The 19,221-nt window shown below is 39.5% G+C and overlaps 1 protein-coding gene across 1 annotated transcript in view; it reads right to left on the minus strand.

Moving 5' to 3' along the window:
- Positions 1–19,221, minus strand: part of lrrk1 (leucine-rich repeat kinase 1) — a 119,168-nt gene that overhangs the window by 26,245 nt on the left and 73,702 nt on the right. Inside the window, exons 26-29 of the mRNA XM_084722128.1 lie at positions 13,132–13,304; positions 10,987–11,190; positions 10,062–10,201; positions 9,719–9,856 (exon numbers count right to left, since the gene is read on the minus strand). Of these exons, the coding sequence (XP_084578254.1) occupies positions 9,719–9,856; positions 10,062–10,201; positions 10,987–11,190; positions 13,132–13,304 (655 nt within the window). The remainder of the gene's footprint in view (positions 1–9,718; positions 9,857–10,061; positions 10,202–10,986; positions 11,191–13,131; positions 13,305–19,221) is intronic.

The raw sequence follows: 19,221 nt of genomic DNA on the forward strand, positions 1-19,221 counted from the left end.
GGTGACATCACTTGGTAGTGGCTACAGATATACTGGAGGACAGTGGTATGCTGTGGCGTCACGCTGGCTATGGAAAACTACGGCATATTCATATAAGGAGGTCCTCCTGACCTCAGTCTGACTAGTCTAGATAGTTCTGATACTGTTTTTTCCTTCCTGTTACTTATTCCGATACCTGAATTTTGATAATTGAACAGGTACTGAGCTGGCAGAGGCGTGGACTTCAGTCACAAATACATAACTTGACAAAATCAAATGACCTGGAAATTTACTTGGACTTGAGGCTTTTGACTTGAAAATACTTGATGCAGTCACCCAAGCTCAAAGACTCAAAAGTAAAATTTAATTTAAAAAGTGTGAATAATTCGTTTCTCTTCATTTCCTGAAATAAATAACAACTCATTTTTGGCCAGACACTTAATTTCCCAGATCCACTTTGTCTGAACCAATCTGACAGCATCCAATCAAGTTGCAGGAAAGAACAATGCAGAGCATTACTGAGCTCCAGCTGAAAAAATGATTCCGAGGATAATTTAGTTTGCATACAAAATATGTGGGGTCTTATTTCAGGGCTTATAAATTACATGATATCAGATCGGTGCAGACTTGCACACTTGCCAACACTGGTATCAGTACTGGAACAACCGTATCCTCTCACTTTACATTCTGACTTAAGGTTTTATTCTTGCTAGAAAGACAAAGAGACTCAACCCTCTCAACCTTGCTGAACTGTACATCTGAATTTAAAGTGCTCTTTAAAACCTTCATAAGACATTGGCCTGGCAGCTCAGTTGGTAGAGTGTTCACCCCACGCACCAAGGTTGTGAGTCCTCTGCAGCGGCCGTGGGTTTGACTCCTGCCTGTGGCCCCTTTCTGTGTCTTATCCCTCCCCCACTTCCTGTCCTCAATTCAGCTGTCCTACCCAGTAAAGGCATAAAAGCCCCCCAAAATATTATAGTGTTATAATCTGTAGAGTATGAAAATGGTGTCAAACTGCCAAAAATAAGGCCTGCAAATTGGACGCACGCCTCAAACCAAACAAACACGTCAAAGTGTAACAAAGATGAGATAAAAAAAATAAATCTTGAAACAGCCGCCATATCAGTGCTAATGAAAACACACCCTACAGTACTCCATCCAGTTATTATCTGTTATCTTTAATGAACACAGACCTAGAGATCATTACTAAAGACTGAGCAATTAGTGTAGAAGCAGTCAACCCTGTCTTAATTCATTTGTTTCATCAAGGTTTGACGCTCCTCTGACTCAGACTATTAAACCGAAACAACAGAATCAAACTGAAACCATCATCGCATTAGTAGACAATGCATTTGATTAAAAATGCATTTGATTTCAGACTACAGGGCAGATTCTGTCCTCCGGCTGTGAGACTCCTCACTTCATCCTCCACACTCCACCATAAATAATGGTTTATTTTTTATGAATTTTCCCCCTCAATTATTTATTCACCCATTTTAATTATTTGTGAGTATTATTTTGTGAGCATACAGGGACTACAACTAGCATTTCATTATACAACTGTGTGTTACAGAACAATACCTTGAAGAGATACCTTTCTACTGACCACGACTGTCAGGGAATGTTCAGGTCAGCCTCATTTTGGATCAGATCTAATTATTCTCGCATCCCTTTAGGATCAGGTTTCTTTTTCTTGTCTGTCAAGGAGGTTATGTTTTTGGTTCTTTTTTCTGTTTGTCAGCAGGGTTACAGACAAAATACTGGTCGCAATTAAAGTGAATGACGTGCCACAACACAACAGAAGAGCAATATCAAACATCACCAGAGAAACTAATTTTTCCAAGTCGATTTAACCAAAATAATTAATTTAAAGGTCATTGCGGGCTAGCATAACATGTGCATAATCGCCAGTGGTTTCTTACAATATATCAGCTTTAACAAGCTTAAAGGGACAGTTCACCCAAATATGAAACTTCAGTCATTAACGATGAAGGTGGGGTTTAGTTTGTTAGTCCACAAGTTTCACAGGAAAACAGTGTCGCAGACTCTTCCAAGCAAGTGACGTGAATGGTGACCAGTTTTCAAATGAAAATGAAATACAGAAAAAAATGCCTCCATACTGCTCACCTGATGTAATCCAAGTCTCCTAGAGCCCTGACAGGCCATGCTGACTTGAAAGACATCACTTACACCATGTTTTAAGCCTGAATCTTCACTGTAGACCCTTAGCTTGCAGCCATGTTCATATGCAGGTGCACACCATCTGAACTGTGTGTGTGGGGTGTAACGGTGTGCGCACTCAAGTGAACGCCATGTTGGGGCTTTAGGAGATTTGGATTACACCAGATGAGCAGTACTGAGGCAGTTTATGCATTTTTTTCTGTTGTTTGAGGGTGAGCAGATAATGACGGAGCTTTCATTTTTGGGTGAACTATTCCTTTAAACATCCATGCAGATTGTCTTCATCTGAGGCAGCAAATTTCTGTCTTAAAACATGTTGCAGGATCCTCAGTTTTGGTAATATATCCAGACACGGTGGTTGCACTTGCAGGTAGAAGACTGGAGCGTTGGCCTTTGCAGAGGTCTGCCCTCCTAGATTGAAAATGAATTCATGCAGGTCAGGTTCTTCCTTTTTTTTTCTTGGATCTGTTTCTACTAGAAAGAAAGTAGCTCCTACATCAAACTGCTCACAACAAGGTCTATGGATTTTCTTGAGTAACCGGGTCATGACACTGCTGTTGAATTATTCAAATGTATCTTTGGTTTATTTACACCGGAGAGACGGCAGACATCTCTACAGCTGATATCTCCAAAACTCTGCAACTGACAACAAAAATATTTATGCACTATATAGGCCAGGGGAAAAATATGCATTTTTGATTTTGGGGTAAAATGTCTCCTTATTAACATCAAACCTCCCCCAGCATATAAGGAACTAATTATCAGGGTGACAATGAACAGGATTATTTTAGCTGGATGACATTATGTCAACCTGAATTAACTGAACCAGATTTGCAGATTGAGGCTGTGATGACATGTAATATGCAGTTCAGAATGTATTGTCTCAAATTGAATGAAACTTTTTTCACTTAAGAGACAAAATCTGTTCTCAAACAGTTTTTACACATTCCCAGACCACGGTCCTCATTCATTCATCACTCTCACTACAACAAACAGTTGATGTTTTGGATTCCTAATCGTCACTCAGCAGTGTTGATGTTATCCAGGCCTGTAAACAAACAGCTTCCAGTGGTGTTACTGTATATTGTCCAGATCCTCCGCTGAAAAATACGTGTTCCACTTCCTGCCAAGATGCTCACAGCTGGTAAACACGTTAACAGCTATTTTCATTTATTTTCAAATTATTCTCCTCAGCTTTTTCCCCCCATTCACTTAATCATTATTCTCTCTCCAGCCTGGTCTGCATCTCATTAGAATAGTTAAACCACATCATAAAGTGAAATTAACGCCCGGGAGGAGAGAAGGGGTGTTTGATTTGCTGAGGTCAGCGTGCTCTGTGGCAGAGGTGGGGGTGGGGGGTGCTGATGAATGGAGGTGGAGGCTTAAAGATACTTTCCTGAGCTCCTCCACAGAGGCAGGGGCCAGTAAAACAGTAAGCCCCCGTAAAGCTAGCCTCCCCCGAGGAGAAGAAGAGCTCAGAGCAGACTGGTCCAGCCGTATCGCACTAACACCACTGTGATCTGTCAGCAGAGTCAACACACACACACACACACACACACACACACACACACACACACACACACACACACACACACACACACAGGCTGGACTCAAACACCATTTACTGAAACACACAAGTAGGCCAAGAGCAAGATCAATGCCCTGTCTTACAATGTTAAATGCACAATTATGTGATAATTTTCCTCATTAGGATACCAATACAATACACTGCACTATCCAACCTGTCTCACTGACACAACTGTATGATGTAACACTACCTCAATAATCTGGGGCCTCATTATAGAAACTTTCTATCTCAGTTATGATGACATTTAGGATGTTTGGTATTGTAGCAATATGTTTCCTAGCTGGATTTAGGAGTCAAATCTTATCTTAGGATAAGAATGTAGCTGCTGCAGGACCATCCTGAAGGACTTCATAAGTTAGGAATCCAAGTTAGGATGGGGCAGACCCTGTCTTAAATTCAAAATAATATCCCAAAATGGCAGCACCACTGTTGTTAGGTCTGACAATGACATTGAAGGTGAGGAACAACATGCAGACAATACAGAATTATTATGAGTGAAAGGCTACTCGAACCGTATAATGATGCTTTAAATGCACAATATGCAATTCTGCTGCTAGGGAGATTTTTTCATTATTAAAGAAGCACCATAGCTGATGAAACTCTGTCTGACATGACTCAGACTGAAATCATATTTGTGGATGGGGTAATATTAGTTTAATTCAAGTCCTTTGTTTTCCCAGAAGTCATAGCAACTATCAGGCAGCGGCCAGCAGGGAACCACACACATATAACAGAACTAGAAAGTGCACTGCCATTCAGCTTTGCTGCCAGTTTTTCCCATTGGCCACTCGCAGTATTATAGCAAAAAATTCCCCAATGGCCCAAAAGCATTTTCCTCTCTAGGCCACCATTAAAAAAGAGATGTCTGAAAAACTGTTGACAAGAAACCTACAACGGCTAACAAGGTTAATTTCTATTTGTAAAACTTTCCTCGAGCTGAAAAAAGCAACTTGAAAATCTGTGATGCGAGCAGGGAGCAAGGGGGGCAAACACTAAAGCACAAATTCAGTGGACTGCAAGACCAGGAGATAAACCTGAAAGCTAGAAAATGTTTTTGGCTCATGCATCAGGCGAGCAACTCTCATTGGTCTGAATGGACGCCATCTTTGCATTTACTATCTGTTTCATTAGAATATAACTATGCAGCGAAGCACCATTACTTTGAATAATTACAGATTTGTATGCATTTAAAGACTGTTGGAAATATTTGGGATATTTGGGATAATGTAAGTTAACAACTCAACAAAGTATATAACATATGTCTAGAATTTTAAGACATTTTAACGCAGAAACAATAGAAATTATATCTTTAAATTTCCTGGACCCATGAATTGGTATGTATCCAGCTGAGATGCCTAATTTTAAATTGCTTGCTCTGACCCTTTAATCCTGGGCCAGTAAGGGAAGAAAGCTTCTCAGAACAGTGAGGTTTCTACTCCTCCACCAACATGATTACTGCCTCCAACTCATCAAAACCGAAACTGAACGCCCGTCTTTTCTCTTCCATTTCCCGGCTAGGCACCGACAGGTTAAGTGAGACCGTCGTTGTCAAGGATACAGGTACGCAGGCATGACAGGCATACTTGCCAACCCTCCTGATTTTCCCAGCTCCAATTTCTCATTGCCCTCTCCCTATTTCCTCCCAGGATCACAATTCTCCTGTATTTTTCCTGATTTGTGACAATTTTTCACATCTTTTTTTTTCCTTTTCACTATCACAACCTCTTTCTGACACTGTACAGCCTGTACAAACCTTACAACTGATCACATGAAGAACAATTTCTGTTTCTTAAAGGTAAAGTTCACCCCAAAATCAATTTGGAGTTGCAGAGTTTTGGAGATCTTAGCTGTAGAGATGGCTGCCTTCTCTCCAGTATAATGGAACTAGATGGCACACACCTTGTGATGCTCAAAGCACCAAAAAAAGTACATTTGAAAAATTCAAAACCAGTGTGACTTTCAAAAAATCATGACCCTGGACAAGTCCAGGTGGAAAAGTACATAGTTATCCTTTAAGCCTAATATGATACAGTAAAAAATATTTACTATAAGTGTAGCAATACACTAAATATAAAAACAGCTGCATCAGATCCAGCTGGTTCTTTTTTGGATTTGGATCTAAGTTTATGAAATATCTAAATTCTCTAAGCTAACAAATCTCTTACACAATCTATTATCTCTTCTCACTCACTCATGTAGAGTCGTAGCTTCTTACTTTTATCTTTTAACAAACTGAAGCTTTTAGCTTTTAGCTAGTCTCATAGTTAAAGGGACACGTCCCTCCAAAAGCAAAACACATTTTTCCCTGTGGGCTGCTATTTATCCATCTGGATCGTTTTGGTATGAGTTACAGAGTTTTGGTGAGATCGTCTGCAGAGATGTCTGCCTTCTCTCCAACATAATGGAACTAGATGGTACTCGGCTCGACCCGGTTACTCAAGATAATCCACAGACTTTGCTATGAGCAGTTTCATGTACCCTGTACTAATAATCAACAATTTTGTTAGTGAATTTATTGTTTAACTCCTAGATTCTCAATCTGCGGTACCTGGTACATGAGCTGCCTCTAGTGGCACATGAAGAAATATCAGTCAGAAATATTTTTGATAAACTAAACTAGTTTTTTAACTAAATTTAAAATAAGACTTGTCTCTCCTCTGTTTTTGTTTTGAAATCCTCCTGATTATTGGTAGATACAAGCTAAACTGTGTTGGTAGTAAGTGGAGGTGAAATGTAAAGACTGAAAACAGACGGTGCAAAAACACTGCAATCACGGCTGCAAACACGAACAATTACGAAGAGAAATACAGACCAGGAGGAGAATATTTCAAGCAGCCGTGTTGAAAATAAAGTGGACAACAGTGAACTGAGCACACACGCTGGTGGTTATTTAAGATGTACCAGTGAAGTGTCCACAGCAGCTGCTTGCAGCAAGCAGCGGAAAACACTACAGCAGTGTTCCCCAACCCTGGTCCTCAGGGCCCACTGTCCTGCATGATTTAGATGTTTCTCTGCTCCAACACACCTGATTCAAATGATCAGGTTGTTGTCAGGCTTCTGCAGGGGCTTGATGACGAGCTGATCACGTGAATCAGGTGTGTGAGAGCTCAATATTTTCTGAAGTGGTACACAATGCAAAAAGTTTGACAAACACTGGTTTAAGTCATTCATTCATTTTCTGTAACCACTTATTCCGTAAGGGTCGTGGGCTGCTGGAGTCTATCCCAGCTGACATTGGCTGAGAGGCGGGGTTCACCCTGGACAAGTCGCCAGTTCATCACAGGACTGACACATAGAGACAGACAACCACTCACACTCACATTCACACCTTCAGGCAATTTAGAGTCACCAATTAACCTAGCATGCATGTCTTTGGACTGTGGGAGGAAGCCGGAGAACCCGGAGAGAACCCACGCAGACACGGGGAGAACATGCAAACTCCACACAGAAAGGCCCTGCCCCAGCTGGGGAGCTGGGGGATCAAACTCAGGACCCTCCGCCCCTGGTTTAAGTCATTAAAGTTATCTAATATCATCTGGTTCCCTGCTCTCTCTTTTCATTATTTTGTGGCTCTTTTATAGAAATTATTATCTAAAAATAAAAATATTTATAGATAAACCCTTCCTGACACTGAGTTGGATGTAGAACACTACACTACTTTTAGACAGACTGGAATGGGTTTGTTGATTATCAAAACGAGAAACCAAATGTTTGCTGATTTTAGGCTATTTTTAAGTTTTTATTTTATTATTTTAAAAGGTCTGGTATGGCTGCTTGTGTTTGGACAACTTCTGACATTTGAGACCTTTCGTTCTGGAGAAAATCATGCTGATGTTCTTCATGGTAGGTAAGCTACTGAAAAAAGCATTGTTTGGCATCTGTGGTGAAACTGTAGACAGTTTTTGTGCTGATGCAATTTGATCCACTTTACAATCATGGTAAAACCTGCATGTATCTCTGGCCTTTCTTCCTCCTTTGCCGTTAAAAGCAAACATGTGGTTCTAATCAGACATTACGGCAACATGCAGCTGCAGAGAGGAAGTAGCCAGTCAAAACAATCAGTCTGCTATCTGTAAATCCTCTGGAGGGACAAGTCAAATAAATACTGAGACTCTTTCATTCCTCACACCTTCTGCTCATTCATCAGTGATCAAACTCACTTTAACACTTAAGCGATCGCCTGCCTGTTATCAATTTAACATGTATCCCATGTTAGCAACCAACAGTCCTGTGAGGATGCTCATATGTGCTGGAGAAGAAGGAGAAAAGGATCACAGTGCAGAGCAGCAGGATGGAGGATGTGGCAGCCATGACTAGTGATCTCCTCTGGAATAAACCCAGGATGAGTTTGTTTTGAGATAATCCTTCTGTCTTCAGTTCATAAACTAAATAATACTCTTACTTTATAACCTCATGGAGCAGAGGACATTATTAACACTGTCACTAGCATGAAACAGACAATAACAGTTGTTTTAGTCATGGTCTTATTTGGCTCCAGTAAAGAAGATCAGATTTAAAGCCTGAAGCTCTGTACGAAGTGGATCATGACTTGTGTGCAAAGCCACTCATTCTTGAGAACTGGGACAAAGCCGCATTTTGAGGGGTTTTGATTTTTACCCTATGATTATGCTGGAAAATCTATTTTAAAAGATCAAACTCTTGGCTATTAAACCTTGTAACGGGCCAACCACCAATAGATATTTTTTTTTTATTAAGTATAGACATCAACTCTGTCAGATGGAAAATCTGACAGAGTTGACGTCTTACCAAGTTGACAAAATGTAAATTTTTTCATTTCAGAGCAAAGTCATGGCAAGAGGCAGTTTTATTTTTTAAAGTTGCTCAGAGTTCTCTTAAGATTAATCAAAATACATATTTTATTTTTATTTAGAAGGGCTACGAAGTTAACATGTTATGGTTGAGACACATCTGACAGCAATATTATTTAATGAATTTGTCTAAAAATAGAAAGTTTACTAGTCTTGGAGCAGGAAGTGAGACAGGGGCCCTTAGGGTATAGTTAAACCTTTTCATGCCTGATTAAATCATGTTTTTTTTTTTTTTTAAGTTATTTTTTGGGGCATTTTTGCCTTTATTGACAGTGACAGCTGAAGGTATGACAGGAAAGGGGGGTGAAGAGACAGGGGATGACATGCAGCAAATGAGCCGCAGGCGGGATTCGAACCAGCGGCCGCTGCAAAGGACTAACAGCCTCAATACATGGTGCGCACGCCCTACCGACTGAGCTATAGGGGCGCCCATTAAATCATGTTTTTATTCAAATTTGACAGAGTTACCAGAAATCTGGAACACAACTTTAAAGGGCCAACATTTTCATTAAAAATCGATTTTTAAAACAGTTATAACAGTACGTTTTTATGCCCATGTTATCAGTAGGTATTGTTAGTTTTTGACTTTGAAGGCTTTCAACACATTTTTAAATTGTTTGAAGTTGTGAATTCTTGAATTTGTGAATTCCCAAAGTCTAAGATGACGTCCTCAAGTGTCTTGTTTTTCCCACAACCCAAAGATGTTCAGTTGACTTATTTGTCTCAGAACATTACTCTAACTGCTTAATCGATTATTAAAATAGTTGGCAATCAATTTAATAACTGATTAATCATTATAGCCCTAAAGAAGATGATTTGTCCCAGTTCTCATGAATGGTTGGTTTAAATTTTAATTCTGTTTTTTTTTCTGAGGATCTTTTCATTCCAGATCATAGTTGTGTGTTACTTGATTTTAGCTTGTTGTTGTGAAATTAACTTTCCAAGTTAAAGAAAGCCAAGCTTTCTGCTGCCTTTTATAACAACCCTGTTATTATGTCTTGTGAAGCCCTTTGTGACGTCTGCTCTTGAAAGGGACTATAACTATAGCTTATTATTATCACCATCAGCCTAACAAAGACACACAATTCATAAAAATGCTACACACGTTACATAAAGTGGGTTAAGAAGAAGTTTTCAGTACTTTCTCATCATACACGATGCCTGGTCGGACCTCTGGAGCCTGGTACCCCGGGGTGCCCTCCACCCCCAACGCCCCCTCATGGAAGGACTGTCGAGAGATGCCGTAGTCAGACAGTTTAATGTTGACTGGATCCTGGACCTGGAGGAAGACGCACAAACAAGTGCAAAGTTGAACCTGATGATAGAAACAGCAAGTATGTTTATTCCTCATAAAAATAGTGAAAGAGGAAGTTCACGAGTCAGTTTCCTGTTTATATCATTGAATGTCTGTGTCTGTCTTGATAAAGTTTGTTGGACTGTGAAATTAAAATATATGTCTTTCCTCTGCTGCTCCATATACAGACCTCCAGAGACCAGACCAGGATGTTGTCAGATTTGAGGTCACAGAAGATGATGCTCTTCCTGTGCAGGTACGCCAGTCCTGCTGCGATCTGATAGGCTACTCTGAAGGTTAGCATGTGACCCAGGGGCATGTATCTGGAGCCTACAAAGACAAAACACAACTTCATGTTCCACTGACAGACTTTAAAGGGACAGTTCACCCCAAAATCAAAAATACATATTCTCTTCCCTGGCCTGTTGTGCTATTTGTCCAAAGTGCCAAAAATATGCATCTCTTTCCAAAAATCACAATCCAGTTATTTAAGTTAATCCACAGACCTTGTTGTGAGCAGTTTCATGGAGGAACTACTGTCTTTCTACAGTGGAATCTACTGGAACTACTTTAGAATCTACTGCATCTATTTTCTTTCTGAAGTAGAATGCACTGGAACTACTTTGTAATCTACTGGAATTACTTCCTTTCTGTTGCAGAATCTACTGGAGCTACTTTAGAATCAACTGGAACAATTTTCTTTCTGCAGTACAATCTATTGTAACTACTTTAGAACCTACTGGAACTACTTTCTTAAAAAAGGTTGAAAATGACTTTTTCTCTAAGAGAAAGAAAGTAGTGCCTATATGGAACTGCTCACAACAAGGTCTGTGGATTATCTTGAGTAACTGGCTCATGATTTTTGGAAAGATATACTGGTTTTGAATTTTCAAAAGTATTTTTTTCATCACAAGTCCAGTGCCATTTAGTTCCATTATACTGGAGAGGAGGCAGACATCTCTATGGCAGATATTTTCAAAATTGTGCAACTCACACCAAAATGATCTAGATGGATAAATAGTAGCACAGGCCAGGGAAAAAAAATGTAGTTTTGATTTTTGGGTGAATTGCCCCTTTAAGACTAACTTTAGATGAGAAATGATCTCTGTACGTGCCTTTGCCTTTGTGCCTCTCCTCCAGCACAGTGTTGAGGCTGCCCAGCGGGGCTAACTGCAGGGCGAAGCAGAGAGGGTGGATGCTGATGCCCACCAGAGACACGATGCACGGATGCTGCAGAGAGTGCAACATACTGGCCTCCTGGCGAAATTCAGAGAAGCTCCGACAGGCATCTGCAGACTGCAGGTGCTTCACCATGGTGTCTAAGGTGATGAGGCAACAAGAGAGAGCAGCAAACTTAAACAGGATACACACAGAATAGATCTGTGCCCTGAAGGAACCCTCCAGGAGCTCAGACTGACTCATTTTCATAAACTTTTACAGACTTCCAACTACAATAATAAGTCTTCACTGTTCAACTGCACTTATCACCTATTACGCTAAATAAAGCATGGCCCTGGAGACAGCACATCCCACATAAGGAAGGGTTCCAAACACAGGAGGAAAAAGAAGAGACACTACAAATAAAGGTTTTTAAGGTTAGACAAAGGTGGTTATATATTTCATAACAGTTCCAACACTGATATATTTCATGGATCTCTGCAATCCAGCTGCCAAATAGTTAACAGGGTGTTGTATCGATGTGAGAATTGAGGTTTGGATTCATCAGGATTTTGGGGTGTGAGATAGAGTTGATGGTTGTTGTGGTAATGTGTCAGTCTGTATGTGACATTAACAGCAGTCTGACCAGAGCTCTGCAACAATTTTAACTGTGAAAAAGAGAAGCTAAGAGAAGCAAGCAGATATGAGACATTTTAATCAGCTGCAATCATGATTAATAAAAAATAATTATTGTATTGTAGATCCTAATCCCTCCCCCATGTCAGCTGTCTGAAGGATGTTATTTTCCATTTAAACCTAGAAAAGATCAAACTTATTCTAAGGGGGAAGAAGGCTGAATTTGGTAAAATGCAGCCACATTTATATCTTACTTTATTACTGTTACTGGCATAACTGGAATGACTTTTAGTTCTCTCTTGGTGTAGGAATACAAGGATGTGCAAATTTAATTTAATTTAATTCAATTTTATAAAGGTGTTGATAATTATTTATTCCTCTTCTTTGTTAACCACTTTTTTGTGCATTTTCTTTTATTACTGCCATTGTCATTACAACACATGGGTGGTGGGAAAGGGCAGGGTAGTTTTACAGTACATGTTGGAATACTATATGATGTATCATACAGTATTCCAATAAAATTGGTCTCATTACACGTTACAAGAAGAGAAAAATTTAAAGTGTGGAGAATTTATAAGAATATAAAATAGAAAATGAGAAGTAATGATGAACATGATAGGTATGAATTATGTACAAAATTGTGCATCATGTTATAATCATATATAAATGTATAAATAGCAGAGCTGTATGTGTCACACTGGTGTGCACAGTTGAGTAGAAACAGAAAATAAACTCTTCTAGTTCTAGGGAAGACTATTTTCATAAATGCACGGCTCCAGGGAAGAGCTGAACAGCTAATCTAAGTTTTATTGAAATTGCAAGATGGTCTACGGAAATGTTCAAATCTCAAGAGGTGCAGTATTTGTCAAAGGTGGAATGTGTTTTTCATTCATTTTAAATGAACTATTGTCACACTGCACTGATATCCTGGAATCATATTCTACAAACAGAAGAAAACATATTTGTTTGGTCCAGATCCCCTCACAAATGACACCATCATCATTTTACTGTGTTTATCCATGAAAATGAGAATAATAATGTAAAAAATGATCACTGTCTCTAGTATCACAAATCATTTCACAACTGCAATTTCAGTCAAAATAATCACAAGTGGATTTTTTTTTTTTCAAAATGTGAGGCAAAAGGCGGAGCCATTAAGCTCTGACACTACTTATCATGAGCACAGAGCAGCTTACCAAACATTCTGGTGGCAGCTTCTTATTTTAGCTTTGCACTAACTACTGCTTTCTCTGGTTACAAAGATAAGCATCACCAGCTGGAGATCATACCAGCTGCTGCTAATTAATGTTCATTCTGTGAGCTTCCGCAAAAATAAACTTATCTGTTGTTTGGTTAAAGAGCATCTGCACTCAGTGTCTGCGCTCAGTCAAACATCCTTTGTGAGTGAAGAAGCTCTGAAGAGATGAAGCCCGCTGCGAACGCGCCTCGTGCCTCATTTTCTGTACCTGTGTCGCTGCTGATGGTCTGCTGCCGACACTTCTTGAAGTGGAAGCGCTTGATGGCCACCGGCTGCTCGCGATATCGAGCTCGGTAGATGATGGTCCCGCTGCCACCCTGACCGAGGATGTTGTTGTTCTCCCCTTCAGAGTACTCCAGCTCGGACCTCTCCAAGAAGAGCCTAACACACACACACACACACACACACACACACACACACACACACACACATTTATTATTACACCTGGAACATTATCACACTGACTGATAGGTCGACAACATGTTTAATGTAGCTAGACATAAGAATGGGAGCAGTGAGAAACAAATAAATAAAGCAAATAAAATAAAAATGCCTTCCAAAAACTCCAAAAACAATGAGAGTCGGAAAGTAACTAAATAGAAATACTTTATTGTACTTAACTAGAGTTTTTTTTGACAACTTTTTACTTTTCTCCCTACATTTTTAACACAAATATCTGTACTTTCTGCTCCTTACATTTTCAAACCAGGCTTGTTACTTTGGCCTTAATGCATTTGAGGGAAATTATGGATTATTTTTATTTTGTGTCATTGCGCACCTCTTTCCCAACATCAAAACCTAAATGGACGGGACATTAACACATAGAAAAGACTTTTCCCTGGTGCGTCCATCTGTGCAAACCACACATGACAGATGTAACAAGACAAAAATGACGTAAAAGATGAAAACGAGGTAAAAAGCCCCCCCCCAAAAAAATGTAACAAGATGATAAAGATGTAACAAGACAAAAGACATAACAAGATCAAAAATGACATAACAAGACAAAAAAATATGTAAAAGACAAGTATCTGTACTTCTACTTGAGTACAGAACATGTGTACTTTTGCCACCTCTGTTCAAAAGTTCAAACAAAGAAAACAAAAGATAGTGCAGTTTTACAACAGATATGGAGGCTCTTTATGCTGCATGCGTGAACAGCACTCTCATGTCCCAGGTCTTTCTCTATGGTGGACACACAGAGATGAAACTGATATTGATCTTCTAAATTGACTTGGGGTAAGACACCAACAAGTGTAATGAATTTACCAAAAGGTCAGACCTTACTTTCACTTCCACAGACCGACAGGTCAGATAGGTCAGGACACACAAGCAGCCAGACGTTTAGACGGGGTGGAAACAAACCCCCGGGTCAACCAAACTGAATTACAAGAGTCAAACATCCATTACAGTTTATTGACTCACTTCCTGTGTCAACTTTTACCTATTCAGGGTTGCAGTAACATGTTCTTATTGGTAGCTGTTTTGAGAAATTGGTAACCGATTCTTGGTCTTTGGTTGCCACCACTTTTTAACATATGAAAATAGGGACAGCAAACAGCAAAACATGCACCCTAAAATAAATAAGTTTCATAATATTTGTTGCATCAGTGATATTTAAGTATTGCTCTTATAGTTGGAACCTGAACAGGTAAATGCTGCTCATGCACTGGTTTGGTTTAAGTAACCCTCCAACATCATGAATGAATGTGCGTTGATTCAACGGAAAAACAACCAGATAAATCTGATTGAAAAGCTAATAGGAAAGATTTGGAAGGTGAAGTATCCCTGCATATTTGAGGTGGACTAAAAATAATACTGCAGTAATACTACAAACCACGTCCAACATACAACAGCTTATCCAGGTCTCCTCAAAAAACTCTGAGTCAGCTTCAGCTCACTGAAACACTGCTGCAGTGTACTGAGCAAGACAGAAAACAAATCACCCCTGTCATCTGAACTGGCTTCCAGTTAGGGCTGCAACAAGTTATTATTTTCTCTGTCACTGTCTGAGCATTTGGACCTTTTTTTTCTTAAAACAAGCGTGTGAATTATTAAACTAGCAGAGGGAGGACGTTTTCCTCAATAAAATTTTAATTATTACAATATACTGTAGGAATAGGCACATTGCGATTTTTGTCCAATCACAGCAAAGGGGAGTTTTACAACAGCCAATCACAACACAGGTGATTTTTTTTTACAACAGCCATTCAAAAGACATGGGGGGTTTACAACAGCCAATCACTGCATGTCTTTTTTTTTCTTCAATCACAGCAAAGGTGTTTTTTACAACAACCAATCAGTACACGGGGGTTTTAAAACAGCCAATCACAGCATAGGATGGTTTTTACAACAGCTAATCACAACATGGGTACTTTACAGCAGACAATCACAGCACAGGCGTTTTTTATTTTTTTGTTTTGTTTTTCTTTTTACAAACAGCCAATCACAACACAAGGGGATTTTACAAAAGCCAATCACAGTTTGTCAGCAGAATCCAAACTCTTTCAGCAAGTGAGTGAGGGCTAAAGTAGAACAGTGTGGCCCTGGCTTTATAAATTCAGTCTCACCAGACGCAGGATAACACATGGGTATAAAAAGTGAATGACCACAGCAAAAACAACAACAAAAAAGCAGTTTGCCCCATCTTAAAACTCTAAATGATTTATCGATTAATGAAAAAAGTTGGTAATTAAATTATTAATTGAATAAGTGAGTTTCAGGTACTGCTTCCATGTCTCCCTGTCAGTGGTTCAGGACCAGAATATACTGTATGTCTGACATATGTCCCCTCTCAGCCTCTCTGTCAGCAAAGACAATTCCCTGTCCACAATAAATGAGAGAAGCAGCATTTAGTTGCTTTGCACCAGAGATAGAACTAACATCCAGAAGACAGAACTGGAACTTGGCCCAAACTTTGTATGTTCTCCACAGCCTTTGACTGACCATTAAGCACTTCTTATTGCTGTGATTTTATCTTTTTAATTTCTTTTAGAAAGTTTTCCATTCATCCAGTTGATGGTTTAATGTTTTATGCTGTATTTCCTAAAAGGCACTGATAATTTCCACAGAACGTCAGCTGTTCTCCTCTACCTTAAAACCAAGCTGGACAATCCCTCTCACTCATTTTTAGATGACTATATCTGCCAACACAAGCACCATAAACAGTCAGATTACCCAGAATCCTAATCTCAACATTAACCATGTTGTTTATTGATCCCATCTGAGCAACAAAGCCTCTCTTGCATCAACTCCCCTGCAGGCTGACAGCGGGGCTGCATTCCTCGCCCATCATCCTCCAATCACGGGCCTTTGATGTGCTGCTGCAACCACAGACACAACATAAACCAATCAAGATGGCGGCTTAAATCAGCTCAAACCTTTCAGTCTGAATGGTGACATAGTTCAATGTTAAAGGCCAAACATCTGGATATAAATGTGTAGGAACATCACTGCTGCAGTTCCAGCTGGGACTTGCTTGTAATTACCAAATCTTTTAATTAGCAACGGCCGAGACGAGGAGTGTCCCAAGCAGATCTCCAGCACTGTTACAGAGATGATCAAACCATATTTTTATAGACTATTATCTTGTATGTCAGTCTTCTCTATCTTTGATCAAAACACTACAATATATTATTAATTTGCTTACTACTTTTTGAGAACTGACTGCATTGTGTCTGTACCAATGAGACTGTAAACATGTCAAAGCTGGCATCAAATGATTGGTCACAAGTCGAGTCTTGTTGTCCAACTCTTTGATCAGACACTGCCCACTGATGTCTCCTCCAGGCGATCATGAAATAAGTCGTGCACATGTATGTGTGAGTGACCAGTGGGGCTGGAGCTTGTCTGCAGCTAGTCTCACATTTGTTTGCGCACATGCATGACTGTGTGCTCAAGAATCTGTTGTGGTTGCAGTGACTCACAATTTTTGTAAAACCTTGAAAAAACTATTTTATTGACTTACAGAATTCGCTGTAAGCAGTTTCAAGTAGGAACTACTTTCTTACTAGTTTAAAAGAAAGCAGTTCCAGTAGATTCTACTGCAGAAACAAAGTACTGCCTACAGATAAATAGCACAGGTCAGGGGAAAAATATGTACTTTGATTTGGGGGTGAACTGTCCCTTTAATACTACCTGTAATGATAATATACATTATTCTTGGCCTGATTGTTAACATAATATGACTGAAAGATTAACTAGGAGAATGTGACTGCTGAACAACTGCTAGACTAAAAAACAAAGCTTACCTAGTTTGCAGGACACATATTTGGCCCTTGTTGTGGCTCAAAAACTGACATTCATAGAAAAGTTTTGTTTCATCTTAAACCTGAGTATGTCCAGATAAATTTCATACCATATATTATGATTCACTAGAGTTAGGCATGATACAAAATGAATAAATCAGAGAATCGCCGCTATACATAAACATACACACATGAAGTCTGCTAGTAAATGAGAGATGCAGACTTCACTATAAAATCGACTGTAACTCACAATTCAACTCATAATTTTGAACTGACTTTTATGAAATTTAGTTTAAAAATTTTAACATAATATAATCACTTGTTGAAATTAAATTCAGTTATTGGGGGTGATCTGACGAACCTTCTGAACAGCCGCCACTTGCACTTGGACATTCAGGCTCTGACATATAAATAGGCATCATCAAATGTAAATTATTCAGATATTTCAGCTTTTGTGAGTTTCTTGGAAAATGTAGATTTCTGTATCTGTTATCTTGTTGTAAAGCCTACTGGTTGTTTGAAACATTCTAAATAAATAACAAAATCTTTCAAATAAATAAAAATGTTTGAATTAAGAAGTTTGGACTTATTGTCCCGTTTATCACTTCCTTATTAGGTTTATAACCCAGGATGTTTGATTACAATACAATTACAGTATTCTATGCATCTTAAGATAAACTGACACTATACTATAAAAATAACCTTAGTCAAAACTTTGCAAATATAATAAAACCTAAAATCCTATAACCTATAAAACAAAACCCTTAGGTTAAAGAGACCAAAAACACCAAAAATGAATGTTTCTTATGGGAAGTGGACAACGCCAACTGTCTGCTATCACATTTTTAATAAAAGACCAACTTGGACAAAGCTAACAGAGCAGTCTAACCCTAATGTGTGCACACTTCTCCAAGCATCCAGCTGTGAAAGTGGATTATGTTAGTTGGTGGCACTCGTGTTTATACCAACATCCATCTTACATTCTTTAAGAGCTTGAGGACAAAACATTTGCAATTGTACTAATATTTGGAGGGGCTGTTTAAAGGTCGTAGCAAACATTTCCATGGCTCTGTGCTACACAGACACAGATATGCTTGCGTAAATGACTGCCCACCCACACCTCCCACCCCACCCCTGTATACACACACTGTTTCGGAGTCCTTCATGGACAGTGAATGTGTGTGCAGGCGTAGGACGCTCAGGCAGACTGAATATTTATTCCAACAGTTGAAGGAGTGGCGGTTACCCTTGAGCCCCGACAATACATCAACAGATGCTGTCACTGGCAACAAATCAGCGGAAACTCATTACACAGCCAAATCCCAGGAGAGCTGCTGACTGTCAATTTGTGTGTATGTGTGTGTGTATGTGTGTATGTGTGTGTAGCAGTTACTTAGTATGTACTGTGTGAATTACCCAGCTCTTGTGGAATGTGTCTGGTGGAAGGACATGTCACACTGACGTCCTGTGAATGGCACTGACAATCCTCCACAGAGTAATGACAGCATCACATGCACTGGTAAAAGATAATACTAAGAGCCATACAAGCATCTCATATAAACCAGTTTCTCAATTATGAGTCTAAGCACTAATGATCTGAGCAGGTGCTGCAGGGAGCATGTGGAAGATTTATCTCATTTACAGCAAGTCAGACATACTGATAGAATTATACTCAATATTGTCAAATGTGTCAGCTGATAAGTAACAAGAAAAAGTCAAAGACATATTTGAGGTCATTCAGAAACAGTGTCTCTGTTATATAATTTCTCCACATGATACATACACCGATCAGGCATAACATTATGACCACCTGCCTGATATTGTGTTGGTCCCCCTTTTGCTGCCAAAACAGTCCTGACTCGTTGAGGCATGGACTCCACTAGACCCCTGAAGGTGTGCTGCTGTATCTGGCACCAAGATGTTAGCAGCAGATCTTTTAAGTCCTGTAACTTGCAAGGTGGGGCCTCCATGAGATCTGGGGAATTTGGAGGCCAAGTCAACACCTCAAACTCGTTGTTGTGCTCCTCAAACCATTCCTGAAACATGTTTGCTTT

This window comes from Lutjanus erythropterus, chromosome 1 (genome assembly GCF_056507025.1).
Source record: "Lutjanus erythropterus isolate fLutEry1 chromosome 1, fLutEry1.hap2, whole genome shotgun sequence".
NCBI lineage: Eukaryota > Metazoa > Chordata > Actinopteri > Lutjaniformes > Lutjanidae > Lutjanus > Lutjanus erythropterus.